The sequence below is a fragment of the Callospermophilus lateralis genome, chromosome 6 (assembly GCF_048772815.1).
Source record: "Callospermophilus lateralis isolate mCalLat2 chromosome 6, mCalLat2.hap1, whole genome shotgun sequence".
In the NCBI taxonomy this organism is placed as follows: domain Eukaryota; kingdom Metazoa; phylum Chordata; class Mammalia; order Rodentia; family Sciuridae; genus Callospermophilus; species Callospermophilus lateralis.
The window spans coordinates 94,989,673-95,003,001 of record NC_135310.1 but is presented as its reverse complement, the minus strand read 5'-3'; the positions used below and the strand labels follow the sequence as shown (position 1 = coordinate 95,003,001).

Below are 13,329 nucleotides of genomic sequence, written 5' to 3'. Positions count from 1 at the left end.
CTACATCCTCAATCCTTTTTATTTTGTTTTTATTTTGAGGTAGGGTCTCACTAAGTTGCTGAGGGGCTCAAACCTGTATTCTTCCTGCCTCAGCTTCTTTAGTGACTAGGATTACAGGTGTGTGCCACTGCACCATCTAATCTATTATTTAAAAACGGAAACATTAAGACAGGATTAGTTAGATGGTTAACAATAAATATCCACATTGAAATATATAAATAAAAAGAAAAAAGAAGTCAGAAAATCAATTAAAAGAGAAGGACAATTAATTAAAAGGTAATATAAGTTTATTTGGAGAACAAAAAAGAATAGAGATTTGATAGATCAACCAAATTATGTTAAGTTCATGTACAAATATGCCTCAGTGATACTCACTTTTCTGTATAATTATTATGCACCAATATATTTTTTTTAATTTCATGAAGAACAGCTAAGAAAAAGAAAAATCATTGCCTAAGAATTTTCCAAAGGTGACTAAAAGAGAACAACCACAGAATTAGAAAGTATTCTATTCCAATATTAGATATATAAAAAATAACTTAATTTGATTAAAACTACTGAAAATGACAGGCAGAAAAATAAACCACAGTGCAACCAAGAAAGAAAGACACCTTCAAGGAGATATGAAAATTTCATATTTTATATTTTTTATTTGTATACACATTAACCTGTTTTCTGCTTAGAACTTGCTGTTCTTTAAAAATCATCTTGCTTATTTTATTCTCTTCTGATTTATGAGGTATCAATTTTAAGAGTCATGTTCTTCTTGGTTCACTATCAGTATCTGTCTAAAAGAATGGATGCTATGGCTTGAAACATTTATAATGATATCAATTAGTAATGATTTAGTCATTGAGAACACTTTGCTTATAATTCCTAGATATTTAGTAATCTCATTACACTGCTAAAAATATTTTTTAAATTTATAAATAGTTTTTCATTACAATCAAACAAGTCAGTTCTGTAAATGAAGATTTAAAATCCCAATGAATGAAAAATTGAATATCTCATTTCAAAAATCATTTACATATTAGATTCATGATATTTGAGTTAGTCTCAGCCACATTCATCTTACTGAAATGAGGCTTTTTTTTTTTTTGGTGTGGGGGCTACCCAGGATTGAACTCAGGGGCACTAGATCACTGAGCCACATCCCAGCCCTATTTTGTATTTTGTTTAGAGACAGAGTATCACTGCAATGCTCAGCGCCTCACTTTTGCCGAGGCTGGATTTGATACTGCAATCCTCCTGTCTCAGCCTCCGGAACCGCTGGGTTTATAGGTGTGTACCACCATGCCCGGATAAACTGTGTGTTTGTAAACTTACAATTATGTTCCTAAAAATTTAGATAAATTCTTTAAAAAATGAAATAAATTTTCTTTTTCTTTCTTTTTTTTTAAGAGAGAGAGAGAGAGAGAGAATTTTTTTAATATTTATTTTTTAGTTTTCAGCGGACACAACATTTTTGTATGTGGTGCTGAGGATGGAACCCAGGCCGCACGCATGCCAGGCGAGCGCGCTAACACTTGAGCCACATCCCTAGCCCTGAAATAAATTTTCTAGTTGTTCATATTATTCCAGATAGGACAGAGATTTAGTTTTTTCTTTAATAAAATAAAAATTTGAATTAAAATACATAGTGAATTCAATACTGTAAGAATAAATGGCTCTATTGACGTATTATCTGTTTTCTTTAAAAGTTATTGCAAATATTCATTTTAATCTATAAAGACTTATAGACTTGGTCACAGACACAACAATTTTCAATGCTGAATAATGCTACTCAGGGTTAAATATAAATATAGTAATTTTTTGTAAAGGCAAATAAACAAAACTATGTTAATATGATTTCATTCAACCAAAGAAAATGATTTATCTTGGTACTTTAAATCTAAAGTGAAATAATATGTATTATTCTGTCAGAAAGTTAATGGAATATTTAAAAACAATTTCTGTAAAAAGCTGTAAATGCCGAATTTGATTGAATATAGTTTGAATAAAAAAGTGAAAATGCATGTTACAGAGAATAATACTTTTGAGACAAAACTGTTTTAGAGAAATACAATTTCCTTAACTTTGTAAAATGTAATATAAATGTGAAAAGTACAAAAAGCAAAATGGCAAATATGGATATTTTGTAGTATAAATCAAGCAATGCTGGTTTGTAAAAACATTTTCTAAAGTAAGTTTAAACCAGTGAGAAATGTAGTCATTGTTTTTACATTGTTATATTTTTATTAGTAATAAAAGAGCAAATACTTAGGACCTAATATTCTGAATGAGGAAACTAGCATCAACTGCAAATTTTCACTAGCTTGATTTACTATGTTCTAGTTAATTTACTAATAAAATTCATATTATATTGGTCAGAAAACTCCAGCTCATTGTCTCCAATGTTATTTTAGACTTGTAGTTTCAAGTAGTAACCATTTGCTATAATTCTGTTCTCTTGTGGCATGGATTTACCTTCCTAAATATCATATAATCTTTTTAAAAGGGTTCTTTTTTTTTTTTTTTTCAGAGAGAGAGAGAGAGAGAGAGAGAGAAAATTTTTTAATATTTATTTATTTTTTTAGTTTTCGGCAGACACAACATCTTTGTTTGTATGTGGTGCTGAGGATCCAACCCCGGACCGGACAGCATGCATTCCAGGCGAGCACACTACCATTTGAGCCACATCCCTAGCCCCAAGGGTTCTCAACTTTGACAGTGGTTTTTAAAAAACAAAAGGAAAGAATTTGAACTTAGAATAAGGGGTCTTAGAGTAGTAGTATCAGATAAAACTAAAAATAAGGCATCTGTCATTGATGTGTGCCCTCCAAACACGTTTTTTTTTTAAGTATCTTGAATACTATTTGACATATTAACTCAATTTGACAATTGACTTTGTCTATTACCTAAAGCTTTATTCACAGGACACATAAAATACTTAAGAATAAAGGGCTGGGGTTTTGGCTCAGCGTTAAAGCACTTGCGTAGCATGTGTGAAGTGCTAGGTTTGATCCTCAGCACCACATAAAAATAAATAAATAAAATAAAGGTATTGTATCCAACTACAAATAAGAAAAAAAAATTAAAAATACAGAATACATGATCTTTTGAGAGACCATCAAAGCATAAAGATGCCAAAATATGAGTGAAATTTGCAATCAATAGTCTAGAGGCTTGGGACCATTACTGTGTTAATCTGAAAGCCAACTGACAATGATAATGCAAGCACACCATGGACTAAAAGCCATATATTTTTTTCCCCATCAGGCATTTTCCAAAATGCTTTACAGAAAGCTAACCTATATATCCGTTCTTTTCTTATATTCAGTTATTTAACACATTTGTAAGCCCATATAGTTTTAGATCATTTATTGTTCAAAGGTATCTTAAATGTTTTATCATTTAGTTCAGTGGTTCTAAAATTTTGTTAATTTTAAGAAAAAAACTTTATAAAACCACCTTTTCCTAGGGTACAAAAAACATAAAGCAGTGTAATACAAAGCTGTAAATAAATAAAGTAGTATAATGCAGAGCTGCTCTGACTGAAATGGGAAAAGGAGCCCAGAGGCAGATCAGCTTATCTACTGCACCACCCTGATGACACCTTTATCTGTTTCCCCATAAGACCCAATGCACAGATTAAGAACCACAGATGCATCCATTTTATTTTATACTGAAGACTTGGAAATTAATTGTTCAAACTACTACAACTAGTTGATGGCAAAAGTAGAATTAGAATTCAAGTCTCTGATTTTCTCTCTAGTAATCTGCAACTTTAAAATGAATTTAAAATATCTGGTATGTATTTTCTGAAAATTTTGTTAACATGATCTTCCAATAGTTTATTTAGTTGTCCCTTGGTATCTGTGAGGAACTGATTTCCAGACCCCCACTGTATACTAATATTTGTAGAGCTCCACTTATATAAAGCAGCATAGTATTTGCATATAACATTTTCTCCCATATACTTCATATCATTTCTACATTAACTATTACATTGTAAATGCTATGTAAATAGTTTCTATACTATTTTTTTTTGAGGGGGCAGTAATGATAAGAAAAAAATATCTAACATGTCCAGTATGGATGCAACCGTCAAAGGTCATTAGAAATTGTGGGAGGTAAGTGCACAATATTTCCACACTTGACTTCTTTTATGTGGAGTTAGGGTAGCACGTGCATAATGGCCAATTTAAGTTTTGGCTTTTGGAACTTTCTGGAATGTTTTATTTCCAAATGTTTTGGCCCACAGAGCGAACTACACATTTGGTAGTCTTTTTAAAATGTGAATCTCATGTTCATGTATCTCAGTAGATCACAAAGTTGTTAGATGATAGAGTTGACAACAATTTGATGTCATAAGAGTAGGACTGGCCAGTAGGCATTATCCTCACCCTCATAGTAGAGATGACCATGGAGAAAGTCCTAATACTAACCTGAATTTACATAAACGTTTGGTTTAAAATGAAATATGAGGAATAAACAGAAATACATTGACAATAAATATTATTTTCAGGATAGATATAGAGTATATCCTTACTGAGATTGATAAGGATGAAACAATCAAAATCATGGCTTTGATTGACACATGTAGTCATGAGATATTTGCAGCCCCAGGGTATAGATATATTAATGTGTCTATACAAAACTCATGTCTGGAATAGTGGCCCCAGAAAAAATGAGCATCTATAAAAGGAGAAAAGTAAGCTGTACTTTTTCACAGAAACTATGGAACCAATATCAACTAATATAATTCTGAATTTTTGTTTTTACATAGTTTCCATAATAGCATATTTTATCAGTTGATAAAGTCAAATAAAACAATACATATAAGATAATGTACAGATTTTAGACTGTATTTCAACCTGTACTGACTATTTTATGTTCTGTGATTCTTTTGGTTCCTGATAATAATTTACATTTATTAGGATTTTTTAAATTCTCTTAAGATTTCTAAGTTTCAACAGAGAACACTTATGTGCAACTATATATATGTGTGTGCACCAATAATATATACTATATGTAAATTATGTAATTAGATAAGTTGTTACATATCGTTACAGAAACGTTTAGCATATATGTGTATAGTATGCATTATAGTTTTATATACTATATATAATAACATATCAAGGGCTGGGGATGTGGCTCAAATGGTAGCGCACTCGCCTGGCTTGGGTGCGGCCTGTGTTCAATCCTCACCACCACATACAAAGATGATGTGTCTACCGAAAACTAAAAAAATAAAAATAAAAATATTAAAATTCCCTCTCTCTCTCTCTCTCTCTCTCTCTCTCTCTCTGTCTCTTAAAAAAGTATCAAACTAATTTACTCTGAATCTAAAGGTTACTATTACAGAGAGTAAAAGAAAAATCCTCAGCAAATACCATATGGATTTAATATTGCAGTGCTACTTCATATTTTTATTTTTTAAAATATAATTATTTCCTAGAAATCTGAAGAGGAATTTGGAGCACATCACAGTTGGAAAAGCATTCACTAGAGAGAAAGTAATCTAGGGCAGGAGATGTAACTCAATGGTAGAATGTGTGCCTAGCATGCAGGAGGCCCTGGTTTCATATTCTCAGCACTGTCAAAAATATTTTTTAAATAAAATGAGAAAAGGATGTAAATTGGCTTTATCACCCACAATCTTAATAATTATTGAATGCTTTGCATATCTGTTGGTTATAATTCTTTGATATGAGGACTCTTTTGTTTTATGGTTAACATCATAATTTTATAAAGCTACCTTTATAGCAGCAATTAGTAATGAATGAAAAGGTGATATAAGAGCCCAGCTGAGGGAAACCTAGGAAGTAGAAACAGGCAAGGAGTAGAACTGCTAAAAAAAATGTTTAGAAAAGAGTGTGAGCTACCACTTAAATATCCTTTCCATCATCTTCATGTTGAGGTGCCATGATCTTCCAATAATTCAAATAAAAATGTATTATTCTCAAAATTCAGTAATTCACTACAACTTGACCTACAAGGTTGTTTGTCATTTTAAAATTTAATGTTATTGACTTAATCACTGCTCTTTTCTTTTCTTAGGATAATCAGACAACAGAGATATAGATAATTCTTCATTCTGTATCTTCTTTATTCTTATTTATTTTTTAAGGAATAAAACTCTTGCTGTGCTTGCCTCCTTTGTAAATATTTGCTACACATGCTATACCACTTATGTTACTGACTTAATGTGAACAGAGATACGAATGAAACAACTAGAGTGGGTGTCAGTATATTTAAAACTGGTCCAGAATACAAATATGTGGAAGCTATGGAGCATCCCATCTAACTGGTCATAACTGATCTTAATTTTACATCCATAAATTTGTAATTGGCATTTTTTCTAATCTGTTCAATTCTAAAGATAGCATATTTTATTGCTTTATTTTATGATTCCTACATGAGCCAGGTGTTAATAGGGACAATCTGTCTATTGTGCTAAGTATTCCCACAAGCTGTCTAAAGCATTCACAGTGATTTGTTAATTCCCGATTAACAAAATTATGTTCTGAAATTACAGATGGGAACAAAATAAGTGCTTTAAAACTTATGGCTTTTCTTAGGAAAGCCACTGCAAAATTTTGGCTTTGTTTCCATTCCCTTAAAACAAATTATGAGGCAAATGTGTCTTTAGAAACATGGGAGAAAATTATATGTCACACAATTATTATTTATACCATAGAGATATTAGTCAGTGTCCTTTAATTAAATAAAATCAGTGGTAATTGTCATTGTCATTGACTGGAAGCAGAGCTTCTAATGGCTAAATTTAATTCATTATTTAAAGTTTATAAATACTTTTATAAACATTTTCTCTTAATCCTACTACACTAAATATTCATAATAAGAGGGTATTTCTAAGTAAATGAAGTAAGAATAGTCTATGATTATGTGGTATCTGTAGTTATTTTATAATTATATATTATATAGTCATTTCCTTATAAATTAAGCTATAAGTTTTATCAATTATCTAAAAATTTCAGGACAAGAATGGTTTGGGAAGGATTTTTCACAGTATTTTCTTTTCTTTTTCTTTTTTTTTTTTTTTAAGAGTCACAGTATTTTCTGAAATTTTTGTCAATGATTATTTTACTGACATTGATCCCAGTAACCTAATACAGATCTCCCTATACCTTTCTCTTTCACAATACATTCCAATACATTTAAATGTTTGCCTTTTGATCTTTTTTATTGGTTCTTTTTAGTTATGCATGACAATAGCTTCATTGTGATATTATTATAAATCCAAGGAATATAATTTGCTCTAATTCAGTCCTTAGTACTTCCCTTTCCCTCCTCTCCTCCCTCCCTGTTTCCTCCCTCTACCCATCTTTCTGATATATATATTTTTTTAAAATTAGTGCCCTGTGGATGTATATACAGGTGAGATTCACTGAGGTATATTAATATACACAAATAGGAAAGTTAGGTCAGATTTACTCCACTGTTCTTCCCTTATCCCTTCCTTCCTCCCCCTCTCAGTTCCCCTCCTCTACTCCACTGATCTTTTTCTAATTTTGATGAAATTCCTCCCTGCCTACCCCTTGGTTTTTTTCCCCTCCTCTCCCCTTCCCTTCCCTTCTCCCCTCCCCTCCTTTCCTTCTTTCTATCTTTCTCCTCATTTTGGACTAGCTTCCTCAAATCAGAAAAAAAAAAAAAATTATAATTTTGACTTTCAGGGTCTAGCTTATTTTTTTTTCCTACTTCAGGACAGACAAGTTTTGATTCTCAATTTCGATCTAAAAATCTGAACCTGTCCCTAACCCCCTCCCCCGTTTTGATTTTCATTTTGTTCTGATTAGTTATATATGACAGTAGAATACATTTTGACACATTTTACACAAATGGAGAACAACTTCTCCTTCCTCTGGCTGAACATGGTGGAAAGTTATACTTGTAATATAATCTTAGATGTATATCACAAAATAAATCTATGCCTTCTTCCATTTGACATTTTTCAACTATTGATTTTAGATATAGTCCTTTAAATGAAAGTGTCCCAAAATAATATTTTGGTGTTTGCCAATGATGTTTTATGAATGTGTTGTTAAAAATGGTCAATTATTCTAAGAAATTTGGGTATAAGTAAATGAAATCTTGTTATGATATTATTTTAGTAAACAGGAATAATAATGGAGCAATCAATTATCTCCTTAATAATGAGTCATGCATCATATGAAATTCCAGTCTTCAGTTAATACATGTATGACATGCCAAATTTAACCTATTATACTTCAAGCCATGCAAAATTATGCACATGCAATTATTTATAAAAAGCGACTCTGTTACTGATTTATGTATATTCTATAGTATATTTTCTACAATTCATTTAGAATGTTATCCTTCCACTTACAAAAATGTTAACTTTTAAAAAACCCTAAGTCCTTCAGGAGGTATTCCTGAAGAAAGCTGTCTCCTGGGAGATGACAGATCCATGTGTCATTGCCCTGAAGACCTATTGGACAGAACATGGAGATAAGACACAGAAACTGGTGATATTGTCCTGGTTGTAGGCTCAGGTTTATGTGTGTGCTTGTGTTTTAGTTTCTAACAACAACAATAACAACAACAAAATTAAAAGGTAAAAAGAGATTCAAGTAACAAAAACCTTACAGAATAAGGATATAAGAAAAACATAGTTTTGTACAATTGTATGATGTATTTGTCTTTTAGGCCAAGTGTTACTGTTAAATAGTCTAAAAGTTAAAAAAGTTACAAACTTTATCAAGTAAGAACAAGGGTCAAAGTATAGTTCAATAGTATAGCACTTACCTATTTTATACATATGAATCATTTTTTTATCCTTTATACTGCATTTTTTGTAGTTTTTCTGCATTTGGGCACACAAATACTTACTATTTTGTTACTGTTGCCTCAACTATTCAGTATAGTAATATGTTCTTCATGTTTGTAAGGAGTAATAGGATATACCATACAGCCTGGGTATATAGTAACCAATGCCATCTAGGTTTATGTAAATATGTTTTATGATGCATGCACAATACTAACATTGCTTAATGATGCATTCTCAGAATGTGTTCCCATCATTGAGTAACACATGACTCTGTGTGTTTTTGTATAAATTCATATCTGTATCTGTATCACTGTTTAAAAATGCTCATCAGCCATTCTGTTCATCCTTCAGACAAATCTGCAAGCTGGAATTGGTAGGTATTACAAAAAAATGAATGCCTTTTCAGTACAGTGGTGTAAGTACAAAAGGAATTCATAAGACATTCTTATGTATTCTATTCATTTCATTAAAGTATTTGTCACATCATTTGTTACATCATTAACTCTCTCCCAATTCTCAATTTACTGATATGCATTTACTGTGAGCTTGAGTTGGTATCCACCATCTGATTCATGCCAATAAGCTAATGGGCAATTTATCTTTTATATGTAAAACTGGGCTAAGAACTGGTGTATTGGGAAGATATATTTTTGAAGGGATCTTTTCTGCACTGGTATGCTAATAATTCGTTGTAGTTCATGTATTGTTGCTATTATTTTATCATTCCGTGAGGATTGTAAAACTCATCAAACCATAGTTTCTAGTCTTTATTAAAGTCATCAAAAGCATGAATACAATGTAGCTTTCATTTCTCCTAACAAGTTTCCAACTAAGAAATTATAATGGTGATATTCTGGTTTTTGGTGTTATTTCCTGTAATCTCCTTTCCCCTTACTTTTCACATTTACTCAACCCACTTTATTAATATGTATTAATATGTTTCTTTGATTGCTAATACTTAATTCTCTTGTTTCTTTTCCTAGTTTAACTGCCAGCTAAATATTAATTGCCTAAATGGGATACCTATACTTAGTGGTATATGGGATAATCTGAAAAATACCAGATAATTTTATTTTAAAGTTTAGTTCCTCATAAGTAACCTAAATTGTATTAGAAAAATAGGATAAATGCATTTTGAATATACTAATTAAGGACAAATTTATAAAATTGTAGTAAAAACCTAGTTAATTTATTTGGTATTATAATTTGTATCAGGAAGAAAAGCTAAAAATTGTGGGATCTTGGCCCTCCAATTATCACTACTTTTTGGTTTTCTATTACTATGCCATGGCTATTTGAATAATGTTTCTTATGTAGTTTAAAATATTCACAATTGTGTGATGAAAGGAATGCATATTAGAGTGTGTGTGTGTGTGTGTGTGTGTGTGTGTGTGTGTAATTCTGAGTCCACTCTACAGACAATGGTGTTTGGGGGCAGAATTTTTTTTTTCCTCTAGGCTAGGAAAGCTAGTGTTCAAATGAATACATTTCAAAGATGATCACTACATGTAATCCAGTTACCTTTCAGTCTAATTACCAAATGCTTTTTTAATTTACGCAATGTTAAGTAAAAAAAATGGAATTGATTAGTGAAATGGCTAAATATTTTAGAGTCCGGTGGCTGGAATTTGGTCAGCATTGCCTCATGTGAAACTTTCTAGCAAGTTATTCTGAGACTGCCAAAGAAAAAACAGCAACAGAATTGACATACCATATATCGGCATAATAGCATAGATGGCCTGCAGCTTGTTTTAGTCATACTCTGATAGTGAAGTAGTCGGGAAAGAAGGCAATTCACATGTATTTCCATTTCTAGCTATGGATACCTACTAATTCAAAGATAATAATTTCTGTGATCAGATTTCAGTTTCACTTTCCATAACTTTAAGTTCTATTCTTGTTAATTTTGTCAGATGATTGCACATTTTCTTTTATTGCACTATGTCATTGAATGTTCATGATTTATAGTAAACACATAAAATATCACTAGGAACAAAATATTACCTTAGAAAACCAAAACATGTTTTTCAAAAGCTCTTTTGTATAATTATAACATATGCTATAATATGCCCCTTTTTATTAGATAAGCTATGAAGAACATACTGCTTACCTTTAGGACAAAGGGATCAATATTTTCTGTGAAAAGTTGAGGAAGTATGGTTTATTAACTATATTTTACAAAGCATTACATGTAGTCAATTATAAATGAATAATTTGTTTTATCATCACTACTATGACAGATTAATAAATGCAGACTTTTCAAGCAATTTGAATATAATACCTATCTCATTTGGGGTTTAAACTTGAAAAAAAATTCCTTAGTGATTTTTCAAAATAAGACACTCAAAAACAATATACATTTATGTAAATTAAAAACTGAATTTTTATTTCTACTATTTATTAGAAATAATTGCTAATTGTAAGGTATCTCTTCTTTCTCCCTCCAAAATCTTTTTTGAAAGAGAGAGTGAGAGAGAGAGAGAGAGAGAGAGAATTTTTTAATATTTATTTTTCTGTTTTCAGTGGACACAACATCTTTATTTTATTTTATGTGGTGCTGAGGATAGAACCCAGCTCCCTGTGCATGCCAGGCGAGCGCGTTACCGCTTGAGCCACATCCCCAGACCCTCCCTCCAAAATATTAAAATTTATTTTCATGATCATATAGTTATTCAGTATTCTTGATTCAATATTCTTTATTCTTCAACAGAAAAGCTTTTAAAATTAATTTAAGTTGTTAGAAATTTTAAAGCTATGTTATTAATATAGTTGTTAGTTTAAATTGTTCTATGGTAAATATATTTGCTTTTATTTTCTGTCCAATGAGATTATTTATACATATTATTTTCTTGAACATTTATTTATTTATTTATTTTTAGTTTGTTAGGGAAAATGTTGGAAAATTTTCTACCACTGTAGCTGGCTGCAGCAAATAATTCACTGAAACATAGCTTTATTCTTTGCTCTTCAGTGAACGCAAATAAATGTAAAATTGGTCCTTGCCTTTAAGAAACAAAGGCAGGGAAATTTTAAATTAATAATAGTAATAACAGTTGAACTCACAGAAATGGATTCTGCATAAAATCATTTATGCTCATGATCAGGGGTTACAAATAAATTGTATAAAATCGAATAATATCAATGAATAAAAATTCTATAGTAATAAAAATTCATATAGTGTGTTAAAAAACTCACATATTTGCTGAATATGTATGTTCCATATTATAGGTGTTTAAGATACTTCAGTGAAGAAACAGACAAAATAGTTCTGTTTGAACATTTGCCTAAAAATTACTATAGTTTTCATATAGAAATATAGTGGTATTGATCATAGAAATATATAAAAATTCCAGTTATTTATATAAGACTTTAATGCAATATGTTCCAAATGATACAATTAATTTAAGGAAAGACATTGTTGTATTATAATTGGCTGATTCTTCAGCAGAAATTGAAGAATCATACAAATGAAAACCATTCAAATTTTGTTCTTGAGAGTAAGTGAAGAAAGCAAATTTATGAAACAAAACAAACCTCCAAAGGCAAATTTTCTAAGTCTAAATTACTCATGAGTACCCACATGTTTTTGATATTTTATATTAAAGATACCATAACTGTTTTTCACATTTATATGACTACCAGTCCTCTTACAAGTATTTTAACAAGTCATACAGATTTTATTTGCTGCTTGATTGCTGTTTTGTTTTTCACTTTTTAGCAAACTTTTGTAAAATGTTTTTAGATACAACTAACAATATAAATCATTACCAAAAATAAAACACATTATATATTACAATGTATGGACTGAGAAGGAGTTTGTGGCTTGGAATATGTTGCTGAAAGTTTTTACACTTTAAAAATGGCACTTGTTTGTAAAGAAAGGGATGAAACTGGAGAGCATCATACTAAGTAAAGTGGCCAGACTTAGAAAGTCAGGGTCCAGTGTTTTCTCTCTCATGCAGCAGCGAAAATGGGTGGTGGGGCATATTCCATGAAAATAGAAGGAAGATCAGTGAAGTAGAGGAAGGAAATAGATGGGGAGGGTGAAGGCACAGGAAAAGAATAGAACTGCTGAATAAAATTGACCAAATTATGCATGTACACACAGAATATACCACCCTTATTTATAGTTATAAAGCGCCAGTTTTTTTAAAAAGTAAATAAATGGAAGACCAATAGAGCAGAGGAAGGGGAATGAGGTGGTGTGGGGGAATGGGGGGGGTGGAGGTTGGGTAATACTAGGGACTGAAATGGAGCAAATTGTATTCCATGCATGTATGACTATGTCAAAATGAACTCCACTATTATGCATAACTGCAATGCACTGGTAAAACATTTTTTAAAACTAGGTATTTTTTTCTAAGAAATGTTTGATATTCCAGGTGACATGGTTGCTCTTTTAAAACAAATACCTAACACAACATGGCTTCCTTCAGGTAGTTTTAAAAGAGAATGTGTTTCCTTTTTCTGCTTGCAAAACTGCTTCCTTGCAGTACCTGGCTCATTACCTCCCTTTGTCTCCATCCTTAGAGTTA

General features: G+C 31.1%; 1 protein-coding gene across 1 annotated transcript in view; it reads right to left on the bottom strand.

The window, feature by feature from the left end:
- Positions 1-13,329, bottom strand: part of Eys (EGF-like photoreceptor maintenance factor) — a 1,514,165-nt gene that overhangs the window by 1,067,301 nt on the left and 433,535 nt on the right. The window contains 1 exon segment of the mRNA XM_077109730.1: positions 12,410-12,429. Coding sequence (XP_076965845.1) covers positions 12,410-12,429 — 20 coding nt within the window.